Source organism: Mizuhopecten yessoensis, unplaced genomic scaffold, assembly GCF_002113885.1.
Source record: "Mizuhopecten yessoensis strain PY_sf001 unplaced genomic scaffold, ASM211388v2 scaffold8839.1, whole genome shotgun sequence".
Lineage (NCBI taxonomy): Eukaryota > Metazoa > Mollusca > Bivalvia > Pectinida > Pectinidae > Mizuhopecten > Mizuhopecten yessoensis.
Window position 1 is genome coordinate 254,126 of NW_018407747.1, and position 20,602 is coordinate 274,727.

The 20,602-nt window shown below is 33.9% G+C and overlaps 1 protein-coding gene across 1 annotated transcript; it reads left to right on the forward strand.

Moving 5' to 3' along the window:
- The first annotated feature begins 482 nt into the window (after nucleotides 1-482).
- LOC110456727 lies at nucleotides 483-7,431 on the forward strand. The gene is made up of 5 exons (XM_021507642.1): nucleotides 483-517; nucleotides 1,270-1,367; nucleotides 3,627-3,710; nucleotides 4,954-4,976; nucleotides 6,756-7,431. Exons 2-5 carry the CDS (start codon nucleotides 1,288-1,290, stop codon nucleotides 6,971-6,973), a joined length of 405 nt encoding a protein of 134 aa, XP_021363317.1. The 5' UTR covers nucleotides 483-517; nucleotides 1,270-1,287; the 3' UTR covers nucleotides 6,974-7,431.
- Nucleotides 7,432-20,602: the final 13,171 nt, after the last annotated feature.

A 20,602-nucleotide genomic window follows, 5' to 3' on the forward strand; every position in this document is an offset into this window, starting at 1 on the left:
GAACACCAAGTTTGATGTATTTAAGAACTACAAACAGCGTTCAGGGGAGACCCCTCTGATCTTTTCGAACTCGCACAACTTCGGTGCATCACGATTTCAAAATTTGGTGAAACAGAATTAAGTCCCACCCAGAGCTAATCCTACCTACATATGTTTTCTACCTTCAGAACATTCTTGTTATGAACTTAATCATCTGTAATAGTACGTATGGTTAGTACTACTGTGTGTTATTATCAGATAAAACGTTAACACTTAACCTGTAGGTTATCATTAACTGAAGTTTTTTAACTGTGTTTGAATATGTCTAGCAAATGGACCATAATGAATTCCTCCCTGAGGCCGTATGCTTGCTTTTTAATGATTTACGCATATGTAACCAATTAATGTCTGCTTTGTGAGCAATCTTTTGTTATCGCCAGCAAATGAATATCATTACCAAAACGATGGTATATAAATGAGTAAGTGTTGCAATATAATAAACACTCGTTTCATTATCAACTACAGCGACACTTTAACGGTAAGTTAATTCCTTTTTAAGTGAAGTTAGATTGTAATTGTGTAGATATCTCTATGTGTTGAGAAAAGTTTAGGAGTATTTAATATAGATGGAACATAAAAATAATCAAAAACAGTATGCTATTTTTACAATATAAGGGTGGTGTAGGATTTCCTTAATAATATAGATATATATTATATGTCATTCTTCTATATTATAAAGATATATATATATATATATATTTATAATCACCGTTTACTAATCCAATCATTAGGTATGTATTTGGGGTTTGTCTCGAGCTTTCGCGACTTCTTACAACATCGCAGATGACGTTTTTTCTTGAGCTTGCAGATCTGTTGCACTGAGAATTTTAATGTCTTTCATGTTCGAATATAATGTTCATCAAATTCATTTTCATAGTGTGAAAGTATTGGTGAAAATTGCGAGGTACGAATTTATTGTACTCTTTAAACATTTGCTTTTTTATTGTAATTGAAGGAATAGTAATTGAGATTTGCGGTGACAGTATTTTTCCTTTTTCGAATAAATGTGTTTAAATATGTTAAACTGCATAGTATTTTTTTGTCACTTTGCTTACAATATTAAAGATATACAATACATACAATAACATAACAGAAGCAATCCAAATAATATGAAATAAACAAAATTTGATTGCTTGATATTTATTTACCTTGTATGTTTTTTTTAAGATTTGTGAGAAATATTGTTGCATATGATAATATAATATAATCGAAACATTTTTGTTTTGTTAGGTCTACCCCTCCATCACCATGAAGTTTTCAATCACCGCCAAAGGCCTTTGTCTTCTGTTGTGGATGGTTGCCTTCCTCCACGAAGGCCAAGCACAAATGTACGTGTTTTCACTCTATAATATATCACTATAAATAATATTAGGAATAGTTCGAAAATGAAAGATATAATTCACTTGGATATGTCATGTGCTTTTGTTAATACTTTAAGTTATTTCTAGAGCAAGCAATTATACATTGCATGAGATAAAACAAGTCATATATGAGGGATGTGAAGGGAACATTCATATTTTTTTCCCTGTCGCCTTTTGGATATCGGCGTGTCTGCCATAGATAAAACAATTTTCGATCTGTTTAAAACACTCATGAACGAAATTCCCAGACAAATAACATCATATCTCACAACTATATTGATAACAGCGAAAACCAATACGTGTACACCGTATTTCAGTAATGAAATAGACGATAATATCACAAATATTGAAGTCATTTAAACGGGCTGTATATGTCACACTTCAGTTTCAAATCGGGTAATGTTTTGATTCGAAAGGATTCATATATAGTCAACTACTGGTATCAATCACAAATGTTTCCTATATCTTCGCTGGCATTTGTGATTAGGAAATTAAATGAAATTGTACCTGTGTAAATATTCTCGAAACCTTTTTTTTTTTTTTTTTTTTGGGGGGGGGGGGGTAGCATTTCCGGTAAATTATTCATTGATCTTGTTCAATGAAATGAAATAAAAACACTTCATAACAACTTTTTAGAATTGTAGAAAGGTTATGTATCACAACCAGTAAGTGTACACCTTTGTGTACATAGGCTTAACTGGTCATTTGACTGATGAAGGTGACAGGGTACGTATCGTACAGGTCACCAAAACGTCACACATACACACTAACTGCTTATGATACATAACCTCTCTACATTTCATACTTACCAACTTGAGAAATGTAAAGCAACGTTGTAAAATTTCTAGGGTATATACTATAGTATACCAGGAATCGTTTGCCCAGTCCAATTTTCGGCCTACGCGGATGGAAAGTGTTTTCCATCTTTGGGTTTTTTCGCCGGGTATAGAATTAAAGTAGGATATTATATATATGTATGAATGTATGTAATGTTACAACAAGTAAAAGTCTACGACAGCTCTATTGAGGATAATGCATATCAGATGTGCTACTTCATAGCCTATAGTCTATTCATCGAAGCGTGTTTCTCACCTGCGAGAGCGGGACATCGTTTTAACGTAGATGTCACTGTCTGACAGGACGCTGATATCATATGATAAACAGTTTTTCACCAATGTATCGCTTTGTATAGGTAGAGTAAAAAGAAACTGGGCGATATATGCCAACTTGAAGGGTACTTCCTCCTTTGATCTCGGTATTATTGAACGTTGTTATAAAAATATGGTTTATTTACAGCAATACACAAAGGCACCGTACCACTGACGTTATCTGTAACTATGACTAGAAAAATGTTATTATCGAAATAGAAATAGTTTTCTTTAAATCCAATGCTTCCGGATTTTTTGTTTCTAAAATATAAATCAAGATGTAATTTAAAAAGGTAGTGTTCTGAGAGTAAAACTGCAAAGTTGTGCGACCGAAATACATTTGATCACAAGACGGTCGCTATTACCAACTTAATTGTCTGATCAAGTTCTCTCTCTTCATTTATATCCAAAACAGAGTTAAGGGGAAGTTACTGTTTGTATGGCAATCACCATAGAGTTTTCTATGATTGTTCCTACAGTGTGACACATTGACCCCTGGCATTTTATAATGAACTATTCCAACCTTTGAATTGGAAGCGTTCAAATGTGTCTTCAGAGATGAATGAGTTTAAACGACTAATACTAAGAACGAACAGGTTCGTATGATTTGGCCCAAACACACATGTACATTTTACTGCCAATCTTTACTATTTGAAGCTCTGATTTTATCCTTTATATTTCACTCTGAAATTAACTAAACATTTAAATTTCGTGTAGTATCTATTTTCATACAATCTGCAGTCGATACACATAAGTATATCATACAGCGAAAAAAATACATATCCGACTTTCTATTACCTATTATGTTGGTTCAGTTTACCGTCGTCCTAACTGTAGTCTATTATTTCTATTCTACAAACACAAGAGCGCGAAAAAGACGCATTTGTTGTGATTTTGTATCAAACATTAACTATGTAAACCAACGAAAAGGGAGGTTTTACAGTAACACAAGGGAGGTTTTACAGTAAGACAAGGGAGGTTTTACAGTAACACAAGGGAGGTTTTACAGTAACACAAGGGAAGTTTTACAGTAACACAAGGGAGGTTTTACAGTAACACAAGAACATTTTCTTTGCAGCTGTCCGCTCGGATGCACTCCACAGTACGAGTTAATAACTGAGTCATGCAGAAAATTGATCTTTTTTCGGAGACGGTGTACAAGGTAAGCAACGCCATATTGCAGAATAGCTATTTGTAATAGACAAATTGCAGAATAGCTATTTGTAATAGACAAATTGCAGTATAGCTATTTGTAATAGACAAACTGCAGTATAGCTATAAGTTATAGACAAATTGAATAACAGCTATTTATAATAGACAAATTGCAGTATAGCTATTTGTAATAAACAAATTGCTGTATGCTATTTTTAATAGACAAATTGCAGTATATCTTTTGTAATAGATAGATGTAGTTAAGTTATAAATTTGTCTAAATCACGCTTTCACAATTGGTACGCTACCCACAATGATAAATGGCTAGAACATTTTTCTCATAGCATTTTTAAATTAAATTTGTGTTTTTTTCCGCTAATTGTATAACACAGCGATATTTATCAGCATTTCCACTTGATGGCTTTTTTTATCGACATTTTAAGAGTGTAGGATGAATCATTCAAAATATGTGATGCAGAGTTTCAAAAACGTATCGAATAATATCTTAATTTTATTTCGTTTTAGCAAGTAAAATATACGAAATAAGTCTAATCTAATAAATACGTAATTTGACGGGAAAACATTCAATATTTTCTATTTCCGTTGTTTCGAATTATATACAGGAAAAAGTTATATATTCACTGCAATTATAAATATCACTGGTGAATATTCAACGAAAATAGAAAGAGAATACAATACCAATGAATATATAACTGATCAGAAATATTGAAAGCGCCGTTATTTCACAGTTTTAGTCCTAATTGTTCAGTATGCATGGTAGTCTAGTGGTAGGACGCCGGGCTCGTGACCGAAGGGTTGCGTGTTCGAGTCACGGCACTGTGTTGTATCTTTGAGCAAGATACTTTACTCCGCTTGTTCCAGTCTACTCAGCTGTAAATGAGTATGTGGTTGGGCAGTTCTATAATTATTGAATGCTAGCTGTGAGCGCCGCATTGGCAGCTCCGGCTGTATGCTCCCCAGTGAGTTGCGAAAGATATTGGCTGGTTGCAAAGGCACTATAACCACGGATAATAATTTGTGAACCGCTTTGAGACGACTTTCGAACTAGGTTGTGATAAAGCGATATATAAGAACCTCAAATTTTTATTAATATTATTATTATTAATAATAATTTTATTGCTGTGTGTATTCTATTTTACATATATGTTAAAATAAGTGATGTAGACTAGATATGTTTAACAGCGGCTGACAAAGTATTGTTTGTTTAGTAATGCATTGTTTATATATTTTAGAACCATACTGAAATGCAATTGTGGTGAGTATATATTTATAATTTCCAAGGAACTTCAACAAAATAGTGATTTATCTGGGCATTTTGTGATTACTGTTAATAGATTGTCAGTTGGCAGTCGGATAAAACATCCCAACCAATCCTCACACCGAACACACGACACATACCATCAGGTCGTATCGTGCAACTCGAATTCACATTCATAATTAGGTAACGGCATCAATAAACCTCTAACTTATTTACTCTTTATAAAAGTTACTCATTCAATATAATAGATTTTGCAAGGAGTTATTCCTCTGACAACCGTAAGTTAGTCCAAAATTAAGTCACTTTTCAAAATAACTCCGTCGGCAGTTTCCATCACTTCCTCACGGAAATGACAGACCTAATTTGGCAAAAGGTGGGCGGAGTATCTACCGGCGTGACCATTCCAAGTGGTCGCGGATCTTGACACAACATTGCAGCAATTTTTATACAGGAGATATGGCTCCAGATTTACCCCCGAAAATTGTTGTTTATATATATAAGTCCCTTTCGTATTAAGTGTATAAAACAATATGGGAAATAGGGGGAAAAGCAACTTTCTGGTTCTTCCTTGGTTCCTCAAGTTCCTACTTAAACATCAAAGTAGCATTGATAGGTTAGAACCATATAATTCATATAAAAAACAAATGGTTGTTGTAATGTTGACGTCAACGTCAGCTTAAACAGAAAAAGGTATATCAGAGGAAAATTGAACAAGTATGAGTTAAATCACATGATGTAACAAGAAAAACTTTGGCGTCTTAATTAAGCTTCCAAATGAGGTACGTCCAGGCTTTCCCGTTCCATGAACCGTCTGTTTTCTAAGATACAATTACATAAGATATATTACCATCTTTTTGGTGTTGGGTACATCAAAGGATTACGCTGTTTTATACACGTCTAAAAGTCGAAATAGTGGTAAGTGTTTTTAAAAAGGTAGTGGAGTTTTTTTTATCATAAAAGTTTTCTACAAAAACTTTATCAAGAATTTAGTAAATTTAGTAATTCAATGAAAAGGGAAAACTAAACATGGTTTACATTTATTGCACAATATAAACATTTTGTCAAAAGAGAACTCATTAATCGTACATAAGGAAAACATAAAACATATATTGTATAAACGTTACGAAACATGTAGAATATACTCAAAGGAAAAGGTAACTGTATAACTCCTTATAAACAACAGATGATACAATTTAAAATTAGCCGGTATCCCTGTATTCATATGACCTTACGTGCTACAAGGACGTAGAAATGAAATTTAATAACAAAAATCAGTCTCCCTTACAACGAAAATTGAAACTGCAAACGTAATTACAAAGCAGAAATGTCAAACAGTGTAACTCCCTTCGAAGTGGCCAAGTGTTATAATTGTTTTAAGATATTAGTTCAGCTGTACATTTAAGGCTTCTCTATTTAATTAACGCACTGTGTATTGTACCACTTGCACATAACTTGTTTTGTTATGTAATGAATTCCGATAGTCCTTTTCGATTATGTTTCCAAGGCAGTGGGTTAATAAAAACACATTTGTTTTATTTTCATATATTTCAAAGCAATTGTGATGTCAACCTGGTAGGTTGAAATGTTATCTGTCAATTAAATAATTCTGGAATCGCGTAACATAATGTGTATTGATAAAAAAAGGTCCACAGTTAATTTAAATATTTGATGTAGATTTTGGATAAAGAATTGTGAACCATACAGCAATATAAATGATTATCTAGTCTATGAATATCATATATGTATTTTAAATATAAAATTTATATGCTATGTCAGAAACAACAACAACAACAACAACAACAACAACGACCGTGGACCCTGATACATTCCTAAGAAATATATGTCTAAACAGGCCACGTGATGTGTTTCACCTAGCAGATCCACGAGACGAAACTAAGTTTGTTCAATGTGATGCGTTCAACGTTGCCTATTTAAGGTCCTGTGGTATAGGTAGAGTTTGGAGTGTCACTTTTAGAACATGCGTGCGTCAGTAGAACTGGATAGAGGACTGTTTCATTGATTGGTGTATTTTCTAAATACAGCATTTTTAGATTTTACTAAACTTCTAGAAATATGATAATCTCATTATTTCATGTCGTAATTGTACGCCAGAGCCTATTGTAGCCTGGTTAGTATACATTGTCGTTCTAGTACAATTCATTATTTAGCTAAGTACACATATTCTGTAATGCAAAACTTAATATTGCTTCAATGGAACATTGTGGGATGTTCAGTTATATACCAATGGTGTATGGTACCTGACAACAGTGGACTTTCCTACGATACAGTTGTACATAAACCAATGGTGTATGGTACCTGACAACAGTGGACTTTCCCACGATACAGTTGTACATATACCAATGGTGTATGGTACCTGACAACAGTGGACTTTCTTACGATACAGGCGTTCATACTTTTGTCTTAGGTATATTTTCCATCATTAAACTGTCACTTCCCTTTTAAATTGCTTTGTTATTTTTTTTTTATAGAATTACATCATAATTATGGAATTTTCTGCGTAAACTTTTAAGCATTTACTAGTATTCCTTTTATCATTTGTTAGCATTCTTCTCACGATTTAGAAAGTGTAGAAATGCATACGTAATTCAACGGCATATGCTGCTACAAAGACGCCTTTTCTTTTCTTCTTGATTATTACGAAGTCATATGTTTGACCGCTGACAGAAAATTGGTTTATAAAGATCAAACACTATAATGAAAGTTAGCTCAACTGACACGAAATTCCGTTAGGCTGGCACTATAGTTATCTACATTTCCGTTAAAACCTATACATTCAGAATGGCTGGATTGATGTTGACTACAATGGTATGAGTTACACCTTACCCCAGGTCCCTTCGAGTCAGGTCTTCAGAGTATATTCTGTTCGGAGTGATTTAAAATCTAAGACGTCAACCCTTTTTGCTGATCAGCTTTTAGGGATTTGGCTAGTTGTAAGTGTCACTGAGTGATTTTATAAAAGAAACGAATAAGGAATCAGTTATATGTTTCAGACCTTGAAAAAGTTGGAACTTTTCTTTGTTGGAGGTAGGAAGTACGCTGTGCCTTTTTTATTTTAAAATGGCATAATAAAGTTACGCATCTGACAGCGCTTCACTCGTCGAATGGTTGTCCAATGGCACTCAAACACAAAAGATATGTCTGTTTATGGTATTCTACACAAACTAAACTTTTATACAATTTCGATTTTCTAATAGATGCTTCACTTTTCTCTTTTCTAGTGATCATTTCTTCTGAGTTGAGGTCAGAAATCTAACTAAATTTCTTTACATGTTTTTGTTTCGGAGTTGGGAATCAGTCAGATGTACTATTTTAAAGTACACTTTTTCACACACACACAATTACTTGTTATTTGAATTGCTGACAGCTTTAAAGGCAACACTGATTTATGTTTACTGTCTATGAATACCTGAATTTCGATGCAGCTTTTATTTAGAACTTCACTTACTACTTTGTATATGAATGTATACTTAACAATACAACTCATTTCATAGCTGTTACGGGCCGAGCTAAAAACCCAATGTCACTAACAAACACGTGTGTCAAGCATGGATGATTTATTCAGGATGGATTCCTTTACATACGGTTCTGTTCTATTACTGAAGTAGCGCATTACTTAACACACGCACAACGCAAGGCTACCAAGCGAACCAACAGTTATATTATACTAAATATAAAAACAATGTCCTCTATCTATGAGCAACGTTCATTGGACAATAAAGCCCAAGAAACATTGATACTTAGCTGTCAAATAGCGACCTTTTTGTTTTCTGAAATCTTTTCGATACAGAGTATCAACATCGCAACATGTAAACGCCCATGCTTCCGCTTCTAAATCCAAATAGATATATGTTATAATCAGCCCAATTAATCTTAAACTTTCGGATCAAAATACACTTGTGTCCTGTGAAATCACAAATTTTCGTTGGTTTTTTAATTTGGTTAATTAAAATTAAATTAACATTACAACCAAGGTACTCGCATCATCAATAGACGATTTGTCAATTTTATTATGTCGAAATTATCGGGCTGTTGACCATTGCAGCATGGAATCCTATTTCTATGAAACCGCAACGTTTGACGGGTAATGCGATTTTTATTCCCAGCGAGACCCATACTCGTTACCAAACAAGGACAAACTAAAATATCGACACTCCCTTAGTAACGATTGCTGAAAGAGATAGGGAAATTCTCAAAAAAAAAAAATTTTTTTTTTATCTCAATCGAAAGCTTTTTAACTTGTACTGTCAGCTTTAAAATGTGTATTTAGGTTTCATAAAATTACAAATCGGTCAGATCTCGAGTCAAAAATTGAACATAAAATTGTAATTCGATGTAGTCAGGTAATGAAATATGATGGAATAATTCAAGCCCTGTGTAAGCGTTTTAGCAACACTGACTCAACAATAATGGAGTGACTTGGGCAGACAGTTAAAGCAAACCTGGGTTAATGGTTGGTGAGTGAACACCCAAACATAATTTCCACTAACTGATGGTATCTCACACAATAACACATCAGTAGATAATGCTCGTTACTTCGTTATTTACCGTCCTCTCACAGATAAAAACATCTCTTTTACAGAATTCCATATGTATCAAACTGATATCTGTTCGAGAATAAGTTTTAACATGTTTTTCCGATGATTTTTTATTTAACAATGATGATAACATATGATTTTTCTTGATAACAATTTTGAATAATTTTCCAACAATTATTTTGTAATGTGTCATATCTACAAAATACAGAATCACATTAAAATGACAATCAATTATTGACCTGGAGAACTGTTTCTCCAAACTTATCGTTGCAAAATGAAATAAATGCAAAAGTGATAAAGAAAAAACATTTCCCCAGATATTTTTTTTAATATTTATATACTGCTTGCAAATAAGGAGATATATACATAAAAATATTTTGATAGGGGCTGCCAGCGTTGGGGAGTCCTGTGGTCAGCCCCCGAACAGTATGGTGTCTTCACACAGGAGGGCTCTCAATCTTCATTCATCATTCACTTTCTTTCTGGATTTAATTCAGACTATCATATATGGATTGAACGGCGTTTCTTTTTTTGTTTTCATGTCGGTATGAATGAAAATCGGTTACATCCATATTGCATGAAGCCCGCTAGACTCTCATTGAACAAGGTTAATATATGACGTCATAAGTAAACCACGTGTTACGTCACGAGCTTTTTTGCTTTCGTACTAAAATGAAATACATTTCTGCTGGTAATATGTAAATATATTTCCATGTGGCCTATTTGTATTGAGTAAGATAAATATGGAGGGTTTCAGGAAATCAAACATGTTCAGATACAGTACAGGACAGGACACAAACATATTTCCCGCTTTTCCACAAGTTCACACAACCAACATGATCCATATACAACATAACATTATAATTATTGACAAGAGATAAACTGGGTAAATAAACAGAACACTAGTATAAACGATTACATAGTACACATGTACTTAATGTGCTTAATGGTCGTTTTCAGTCTATGTTTCTAGAATATCCTTTGATTTCCATTTCATTTCAGCTATGCTATATTCGCACATTAGTTTTTATTATTTATTGTAACATACATGTCTTTACAACTTTTCTTGGTTTTCATATTTTCTTTTAAATGGTTTGTTAGAAACGTTATTTCAACAGTGTTTTCAGCAGTTTGAAGTTAAATTGCCTTTATCTTTGTTTAGTTTATTGGCATATACTTTGATAAATTAAGAAGCTTTCCGAATCGATATTGAATTTTCGTTTAAAGTCTGCGAAAGTTGAAAGAATTACCTTTGATCACATACATTTTGAACAATCTTTTAAACCATGTCTACTTTTAAAAAATACCTATTTTCAATGCAGAAAATTGGATTCTACCAAATACAAATCGTAAATAAATGCTCAATTGTTTCACATGCATTTGTGTTTCTTCTAAAATGTATATACATGACTGAATAACATTTGACCATAAGGGGTTTCTGGTTTGATTTTTTTTAATGAAGTCAGTACCAAAATCTGACATATTGATGGCTGGAAAATGTTCTGCTTCAAATCAATTGGTCCAACATCTATCATTACCCTTGAGCAATTCTCGAATCCATGTTGACTTATGAATGGTAATAAAACTCTTAATATAAATCATTGTAAGACCCCCATTCACATGGTTTTGGACTATTGTGAACATTTTTTTTTTCAACTGGTTATTGCTAAATGAAAATTGAAAAAAGTAGTGTTCAATTATTGATTAAAACTATTTTCAGGTATAGGAACAGATATGAATAGAAAATTAAATCTTCGTATAATGATTGATTTTCATACTGCTACCAACCAAGAAGTGTTAAAATTCTGCGTGACCATTGCTTAATAATATTATTTACATTTTTATGAACTGTTGTTTAAATCAAAGTTAAAATCTCATAAAGATCCATTGAGAAATAAACACATGGCAAGTTGTTTCCCAGTCCCGATACTTCCCCAAAGCAATCTAAAATATTCCACGTTTCGTTGAATGAGTTTCTAGGTCCATCTAAAATTATTGAAGTATTATCTGAAAACGTAAAAGCTTGTTATCTCTGATAGATATGGGGAGACAGGGTCCACCTGTCAACAACCCCTTTTATATCACAGAAATTTGACAGTATACAATGTTGGCTTATTGCAGAGAAGGTATTTGTGTATAGTGTGTTATCCATTTTATAATCCTTTCAACAAAATTTAAAATAAAAAATGAACTAAAGATTCCATGAAACAGAATAAAAATCTTTTTTCGAAATCTGTAAATATAAAAAAAAATTGCTGCTACGTTCTTTAACTCTGTATTTCCTTTCGCCATATAATTATGTCTTTTATAATTAGGATGAAACATTCTAAATGGTTCTAATCAATTTTTTCCTCGATCAGTTTAAGAGGTCTTGTACGGGCATTGTGGTTGATGATATTTATGTAATTGTTTGTGTCTTTTTTCTGAACTAAAACTTAATTGAAGTCACCACAAATAATGCATCTCGGGCTGTTAAAATTAATATTCTGCTCATATATTTCTTTACAAAAATCCGGACCACCTTTATTTGGCGCATATATAAATTAGTGAAAATCTATATTTCCAATGCTTACATCAAGGGCTATTACATTTCTTTCTTTGTCTTTTAAACTGCTGTGAATCTCAAATTCAAAACTATCATTAAAAATGTGGAAACTCCCCTTGAATTGTTTCTGTATGAAAATATAAAGTAAGCAAAATAAAAACAAACATAAACATATCGTTATCATTTCCTGTATCAACAAGCATAAATATGTACGAACATTATATTTTATTAGTTAGTCCGAACAACAGAAGGAAAATCAAGGCAATGCTACATTCAGAGAAAAAGACGGTCAGTGGAGGACGGAATGTCAAATTATGTGTATACATGTACGCTCATAAAAATAATAATATTCATTTGCTCGCGGATGAAAATATCTGTGTATTAACTGTTTATAAATGGGCATTTGTGCAGAAAACAGATACATGCACGCCGAGAGCATCATATATATATATGGGTCATGCCGTTCAAGTGCTGGACATTATGAATTCAAGGGAGAACCTCTTGAAAATACTTTGACTTTTCCGAAAATACTGAGTCTTTATATTTGCTTGAGAAAATGCCTCTCTGTCCAGAAGAGTAAACTTGCTTTTTATACGTCGTAGTTGATTCGGCATTCAAAAGCTTACTCCATTATTGATGTGAATGATGTCGATTCGACTGTTGACGGACAAATTTGCAACATCGGGTATCAACATCGGGTATCCAAAGATGTAGGTTGATGATGACTACGGACAAGTTCTAAGGTCTAAGGTCTAAGGTTTATGGTCTAAGGTCTAAGGTATATGGTCTAAGGTCTAAGGTCTATGGTCTAAGGTCTAAGGTTCATGGTCTAAGGTCTGAGGTCTAAGGTTTATGGTCTATGGTCTATGGTCCAAGGTCTAAGGTCTATGGTCTTAGGTCTAAGGTTTATGGTCTAAGGTCTAAGGACTATGGTATATGGTCTAAGGTATATGGTCTATGGTCTAAGGTGTATGGTCTATGGTCTATGGTCTATGGTCTATAGTATATGGTATATGATCTAAGGTCTATGGTCTATGGTCTATGGTCTAAGGTCTATGGTCTATGGTCTAAGGTCTATGGTCTATGGTCTATGATCTTAGGTCTCATGTCTATGGTCTGAGGTCTAAGGTTTATGGTTTAAGGTCTAAGGTCTATAGTATATGGTCTATGGTCTAAGGTATATGGTATATGATCTAAGGTCTATGGTCTATGGTCTAAGGTCTATGGTCTATGGTCTAAGGTCTTAGGTCTATGGTCTATGGTCTAAGGTCTATGGTATATGGTCTAAGGTCTTAGGTCTAAGGTCTATGGTCTAAGATCTCTGATATATGGTCTAAGGTCTAAGGTATATGGTCTAAGGTCTATGGTCTATGGTCTAAGGTCTATAGTATAGGGTATATGATCTAAGGTCTATGGTTTATTGTCTAAGGTCTATGGTCTATGGTCTATGGTATAAGGCCTATAGTATAGGGTATATGATCTAAGGTCTATGGTCTATGGTCTATGGTCTAAGGTCTATGGTATATGGTCTAAGGTCTTAGGTCTATGGTCTAAGGTTTATGGGCTAAGGTCTAAGTCTAAGGTTTATGGTCTATGGTCTATGGTCTAAGGTCTAAGGTCTAAGGTATATGGTCTAAGGTCTAAGGTTTATGGTCTAAGGTCTAAGGACTATGGTCTATGGTCTAAGGTATATGGTCTATGGTCTAAGATGTATGGTCTATGGTCTATGGTCAATGGTCTATAGTATATGGTATATGATCTATGGTCTATGGTCTATGGTCTAAGGTCTATGGTCTATGGTCTATGGTCTATGGTCTAAGGTCTATGGTCTATGGTCTATGGTCTATGGTCTAAGATATATGGTCTATGGTCTAAGGTCTTTGCTTTATGGTCTAAGGTCTATGGTCTATGGTTTTAGGTATATGGTCTAATGTCTATCGTCTAAGGTCTATGGTCTAAGGTCCAAGGTCTATGGTATATGGTATAAGGTATATGGTATTTGATCTAAGGTCTATGGTCTATGGTCTAAGGTCTATGATCTAAGGTCTAAGGTCTATGGTCTAAGGTTTATGGTCTAAGGTCTAAGGTCTATGGTCTAAGGTTAAAGGTCTATGGTCTAAGGTCTAAGGTCTAAGGTCTATGGTCTAAGGTCTAAGGATTATGGTCTAAGGTCTTAGGTCTATGGTATATGGTCTATGGTCTAAGGTATATGGTCTATGGTCTAAGGTCTAAGGTGTATGGTCTATGGTCTATGGTCTATGGTCTATAGTATATGGTATATGATCTAAGGTCTATGGTCTATGGTCTAAGGTCTATGGTCTATGGTCTATGGTCTATGGTCTAAGGTCTTAGGTCTATGGTCTATGGTCTATGGTCTAAGATATATGGTCTATGGTCTAAGGTCTTTGCTTTATGGTCTAAGGTCTATGGTCTATGGTTTTAGGTATATGGTCTAATGTCTATGGTCTAAGGTCTATGGTCTTAGGTCCAAGGTCTATGGTATATGGTATAAGGTATATGGTATTTGATCTAAGGTCTATGGTCTATGGTCTAAGGTCTATGATCTAAGGTCTAAGGTCTATGGTCTAAGGTTTATGGTCTAAGGTTTAAGGTCTATGGTCTAAGGTTTAAAGTCTATGGTCTAGGGTCTAAGGTCTAAGGTCTATGGTCTAAGGTCTAAGGATTATGGTCTAAGGTCTAAGGTCTATGGTATATGGTCTATGGTCTAAGGTAAATGGTCTATGGCCTAAGGTCTAAGGTGTATGGTCTATGGTTTATGGTCTAAGGTCTAAGGTCTATGGTCTAAGGTTTAAGGTCTATGGTCTAAGGTCTAAGGTCTATGGTCTAAGGTCTAAGGTTTATGGTCTAAGGTCTAAGGTCTAAGGTAAATGGTCTATGGTCCAAGGTCTAAGGTGTATGGTCTATGGTCTATGGTCTATGGTCTAAGGTCTATAGTATATGGCATATGATCTAAGGTCTATGGTCTAAGGTTTAAGGTTTATGGTCTAAGGTCTAAGGTTTATGGTCTATGGTCTAAGGTATAAGGTCTAAGGTCTATGGTATATGGTCTAAGGTTTATGGTCTAAGGTCTAAGGTCTATGGTATATGGTCTATGGTCTATAGTATATGGTCTATGGTCTAAGGTCTAAGGTGTATGGTCTATGGTCTATGGTCTAAGGTCTATAGTATATGGTATATGATCTTAGGTCTATGGTCTAAGATCTATGATCTATGGTCTAAGGTCTAAGGTATATGGTCTAAGGTCTATGGTCTATGGTCTAAGGTATATGCTTTATGGTTTAAGGTATATGGTCTAAGGTCTATGTTCTATGGTCTATGGTCTAATGTATATGGTATATGGTCTAAGGTCTATGGTATATGCCCATAACTACAGCTTGGTGTTCTGTTGTCACTGGCCTAGACCTTGAAATAGGACGTGACACTACTTAGATTTGACCAGAATTTACATAGCGGTCGTCAATGAAGCAAAAGACCCCTATCTTACGGAACACCTGGTGTTGTTCACACTGTAAATCTTTCATTTGCTCATATTTGCCTTATTTTAATCGATATTAACTGCGTCATGTAAATTTTGCAATGAGCGCTATCTACGAGATCTAGACACGCATTAATATGACAATCATTATTTAATTTGAAGAATCGTTTCTTCAAAGGTATCCTCGAAAAGCAAGATCATTTAGAAATGTTAAAATACATAAACCATTTTTACTGATACAATTTGAACGCAATATAACAACTGCTGGCTGTTTTACCTTTGGGGAAAATCGGCATGGAATGAATTGATTTCAAACATTTTATTTAAATCAATCAGAAGAATTTACAACTAAATCGACAATGTTTAACTTTAAATACATACGAAATACAATAGGCATGTTCTATGCTTGAATTAATAATGACAAATATGTCTGAATATCATAAAAAAAATCAGTAATCTGGAGTAACCGCTTAGGAATCCATTCTACACTTTGACTGAATAAAGTCAGTTAGTGATTGATAGAATTCAAATCATGTCCATACGCTAATACAAATAATAATATTTATTTGCTAGCGGTTTGAAATATTTGTGCATCAACCATAGGTCAAGGAGTATATGCGTCCTGTCGCTCAAGTGATGGACGTTATGTTTTAAACGGAAATCTCCTGAATTTACATGGAATTTTCGAAGATATTTAGCCTACCCATTTGCTTCAGAAAACACCTTCCTCCAAAGTCTTTAAGACCTCATTTTTATTTGTTGTCTGTTCGGTTCCTGTCTTTTCGTACCGACTCTGAAATTGTTTCAAGTGTAATTTGTTTATGACATGAAGCGTTGAATTGTGCTATATATATAGAAATAAACTATATACTTTTCTATCATTCCTTATTTGGAATAGCTTTACTAATTTGAATGACCATGTGCAATACAACCTTTTTCCAAATCAAGTTGATCTCTAGCTTTCAGTTGTGTAAATGACGGAGCGATTTCGGCTTCAACTCCTTAACTTCGTCAATGAAAATCTGAATTATGACCAATACAATTGTTTGCACAAGGATGCCAATATCTATCATTAGTGTTCTTATCATAGGGGTTCAACAAAATGCAACCAGTTTATTTATTAATATCTATTTAATTGTTTAATTAGGGCTTTTCACCAACTGGTGAAAAAACCTATTGGAATTGTTATGTTTCTTATTAGGGCTTTTCACCAACGGGTGAAAAGACCTATTGTTTTTGTTCTGTTTTTTTTATTATTATTCTCCTCAAGATCTTGTCACCACAGTCCCTTCTAAATGGTAATGGGTATGTACATGATATTTTCCCAAGTTGTATGTAATGGTTTGGAGATGTCATTGCCAAATTTTCAAGTTGATCAACAATTCAATATGGCCGCTATGACCTATAAAGTGACTTTTTTACCTTTGTTTTAACAGCCATATCTCTTTAACTATAAGTGGTACTGTGATTTTGCTATAATATACCGATAGAGTGTGGTTGGGGCTAAATTTGACCCATGCCATGTAATGAGGAAAAGGGTCAAGGTTAAATTCTTGTCATGTTTTCAAAGGACACTTATTTTCATTTCTTTTCATTTTTTATTTTTTTAGAAAAAATTGCCTTTGATCTTTTTTAAAAGCCGACAATATTTTTACAAACTTCAACGATCTTCTTTTCCAATTCTGCCATTGCAATATTAACCACAATTGGTACATGTATTCCTCAAGGGGCCCTTACGAACTTAAGTTACTTTTTGGAGCAATTTACATTCTAAAATGGCCTCCACGAACTCTGATTGGTTAAAAGCCTATACCAATATATTTCGTTAACGATATCAAGCACGAGGTTGATATTTGAATATCATATAGAGATAAGCAAGAGCAAACTTTTTTTTCATACTGTTTTAACAAATAATGTCAACTTCCGGTTTTTAGTAGGGGTCAAAGTTCAAATGCACTACATTGGGTAACAAACTTTAAAAATCTTCTTCTTAAGTTGTAAGATGCTGAGATGTTCAGCTATCAGGTTTAAACAAATGGTTGACCTTGATCAACTATCAAGGTCACAAACGTCAAATGTTAAAAACAAATCTTTAATCAAGAATATTTCGAAAATTGTTCGATAGATTCACTTTTATTCAGGTATGACGTCTTGATATTTGATACATAACATGGTCAGGTAATTGGCTATCAAGTTTGAAAAAATGATTGACCTTGATTGACTTTCAAGGTCACAGAGGTCATATATGTAAAAATATGCAAACCACTTTTTTCTGAATAACCAAGAATCTCAGGGTAACGAAATCTGTGCAAACGAATGATCTTGACCTACTCTAAATATAATTTCAAAAGTTAAAGTAAAAAAACGTTTTAATTTTTTTGTGATTTTGTCTTTTTCTCAGGACTCTCAGTACTTTGATTTATATTTAGACTCAAAAAATGCAGGTTATATTGAAATATCTTTTTCTATGTTACCAAGAAGTAAAAAGTAATATTTTCGAGGCAGAACCATAGTGGAAAGATAGGTGATAGGTCATCGGGGTCGAAAGTGTTGTTCTAATTATGAGGGCTTTTCACCATCAGATTCGTGAAATGTTGGCGTCCTAATCTTGGTTGGTATGATTTGTAGCAGACATGTTCAAAGTCTTTCAAGGATATTGTAGGCCATGATTAAAGATGTTATTGCAACATTTTCAAGTACGACAAAAAACCAATATGTCTGACAGGACGTCACAGGTCAAAATCTTAAAACCGCCATAAATGATCAACCGTTTATTATACAGCATTTATGCGTGATATCATTTGCAGATATTACTTGGGGCTAACTTTTTTTCTCGTAAAATGTTATTAGAAACAAGGTCAAATTAAATATCTCCTTATTGAGTCAAAGGCAATCAATTTTTTCAACTTTTTCATTTTTTTAACTTTAAAAAAATCATTTTGCAGTTGATGTTGAATTCCATCCCAATGAATTAAATGTCTATTTTTTCTGTGACGTTCATCGTTAACGTCCTATGCTATTCAATATTTCCTTTGATCTCAAAATATGGGGTCAAAGTTCAAATGTGCTGCTTTGTGTAAAACATTCTGGGATCTTGTAAATTTTTGGAGCAATTAAAATTCCAACATGACCGCCACGAGCTCTGATTGGTTAATAGCCTATACCAATGTATTTCGTTCTTGATACCAAGCACACAGTTTATCTGTGGATATGATATAGAGATATACAAGGGCAAACTTTCTCTCTCGTATTGTTTTAGGAAAAAAATGTCAATTTCCGGTTTTCGGTATGGGGTCAAAGTTCAAATGTTCTGCTTTTGGTAAAAAACATTTACGGATCTTCTCCAATTCAACCAGTCTAGTATTAACCAAAATTAGTAACTGCATTCCTCTGGGGGTCCTAACGAACTTTTTTGGGAGTGATCAGAATTTCAAGATGGCCGCCAGGGGCTCCGATTGGTTAAAGGCCTATACCAATATATTTCGTTAACAATATCAAGCACAAAGTTGATCTTTCAATATGATAATGAGACATGCAACGGCAAACCTTTTCTTTCAGATTAATTTAGCATAAAAATGTCTACTTCGGGTTTTCGGTAGGGGTCGAAGTTCGAATGTGTAATTTTGTGAAACAAACTTCAAAAAACTTCTTCTCAATAACCAAGTGATCCAAGGTCATGATATTAGGTGAATATCATGCTCAAGCAATGGACTATCAAGTTTAATAATATGAATGACCTTGACCTATGATCAAGGTCACTGGGGTCAATTATGTTAAAATCTTCCAAAGACTTCTTCTCAAAAACAGAAATGCCCAGGGTATTGATTTTTGATCTATGACCATCAAATGTCAACTTCCGGTTTTCGGGTAATAAACTTTGAAAAGCTTTTTCTGGGGTTGATTAAAGTCTAGAGTCTTGATATTTGATGTGTAAGCTGCTTGGATGTTTAGCTATAAGGCAAAATCAGTCCTTACAGTGAAAAGCCCGTGAAATTGTTAGCCAACAATTTCTAGTTCTTCTTCTTTTTTTTTTTCTTCTTCTTCTTCTTCTTCTTCTTCTTCTTCTTCTTCTTCTTCTTCTTGTGTGGCCACCTTATCTTTTGAGTGGTAGCAGATGTGTTAACAGTCTCATAAGTATATTGTAGGCCAAGGTCAAAAGGTGTCATTGCAACATTTTCAAGTTCAAATATCCAATATGGCCGCCATGATGTCATAGGTCAATTTCTTAAAATGGCCATAACACAAAACGTATTGATTGTAAAGCACTTATGCAATGATATAATTTGTAGATATTCTTCGGGGTTAACCTTTTTTTACATGTTAATACAAAAAAAAGTCAAATAAAAACCTCGCTGTTGGGTCAAAGGGTACCAATTTTTCAACCTTTTCATTTTTCAATATTTTTTTTAATTCTTTTTGAAATCGATGCAGTATGCTTTTCCGATTAAGTTGGTGTCTTCGGTTTCTAAAACGTTTTCCGTTCGATTGTACGCCATTTTGAAAATTTCCTGTGATCTTTTTGAAACGCCGACAAGATGTTAAAATCTGCAATATCTGTGAGATATTTTTCCAATTATTTATCGCATAAAAGTTTCCCCAGTGAGTGTTTCCAAATTGATTAGGTTCTTGACTTCTTTGGGGGGAAAATGGCCGCAATGACGTAATATCCGTTTTTGCCTTAATGACCATAACTCATTATTGGCTTAACATTTCAAATTCATCTTTGGATATATTTTAACACTAACAAAAAACAAAATTAGGAAAAAATTCTGTGTCAAAAGTCAACTTCCGGTTTTCGGTAAGGGTCAAATTTCAAATGTGCTAATTTGGATTACACAATTAAAAGATCTTCTTCTTAAGTTCTACAAGGACTTGATATTTCATATATATGGTGCACAGGTAATTGTTTATCAAGTTTGTGAAAATGGTTGACATTGACCTACTTTCAAGGTCATAGGCGTAAAATGTCTAAATATCTTTATACGGCCTCTTCTCAATAAACAATAGGCCTAGGGCAATGATATTT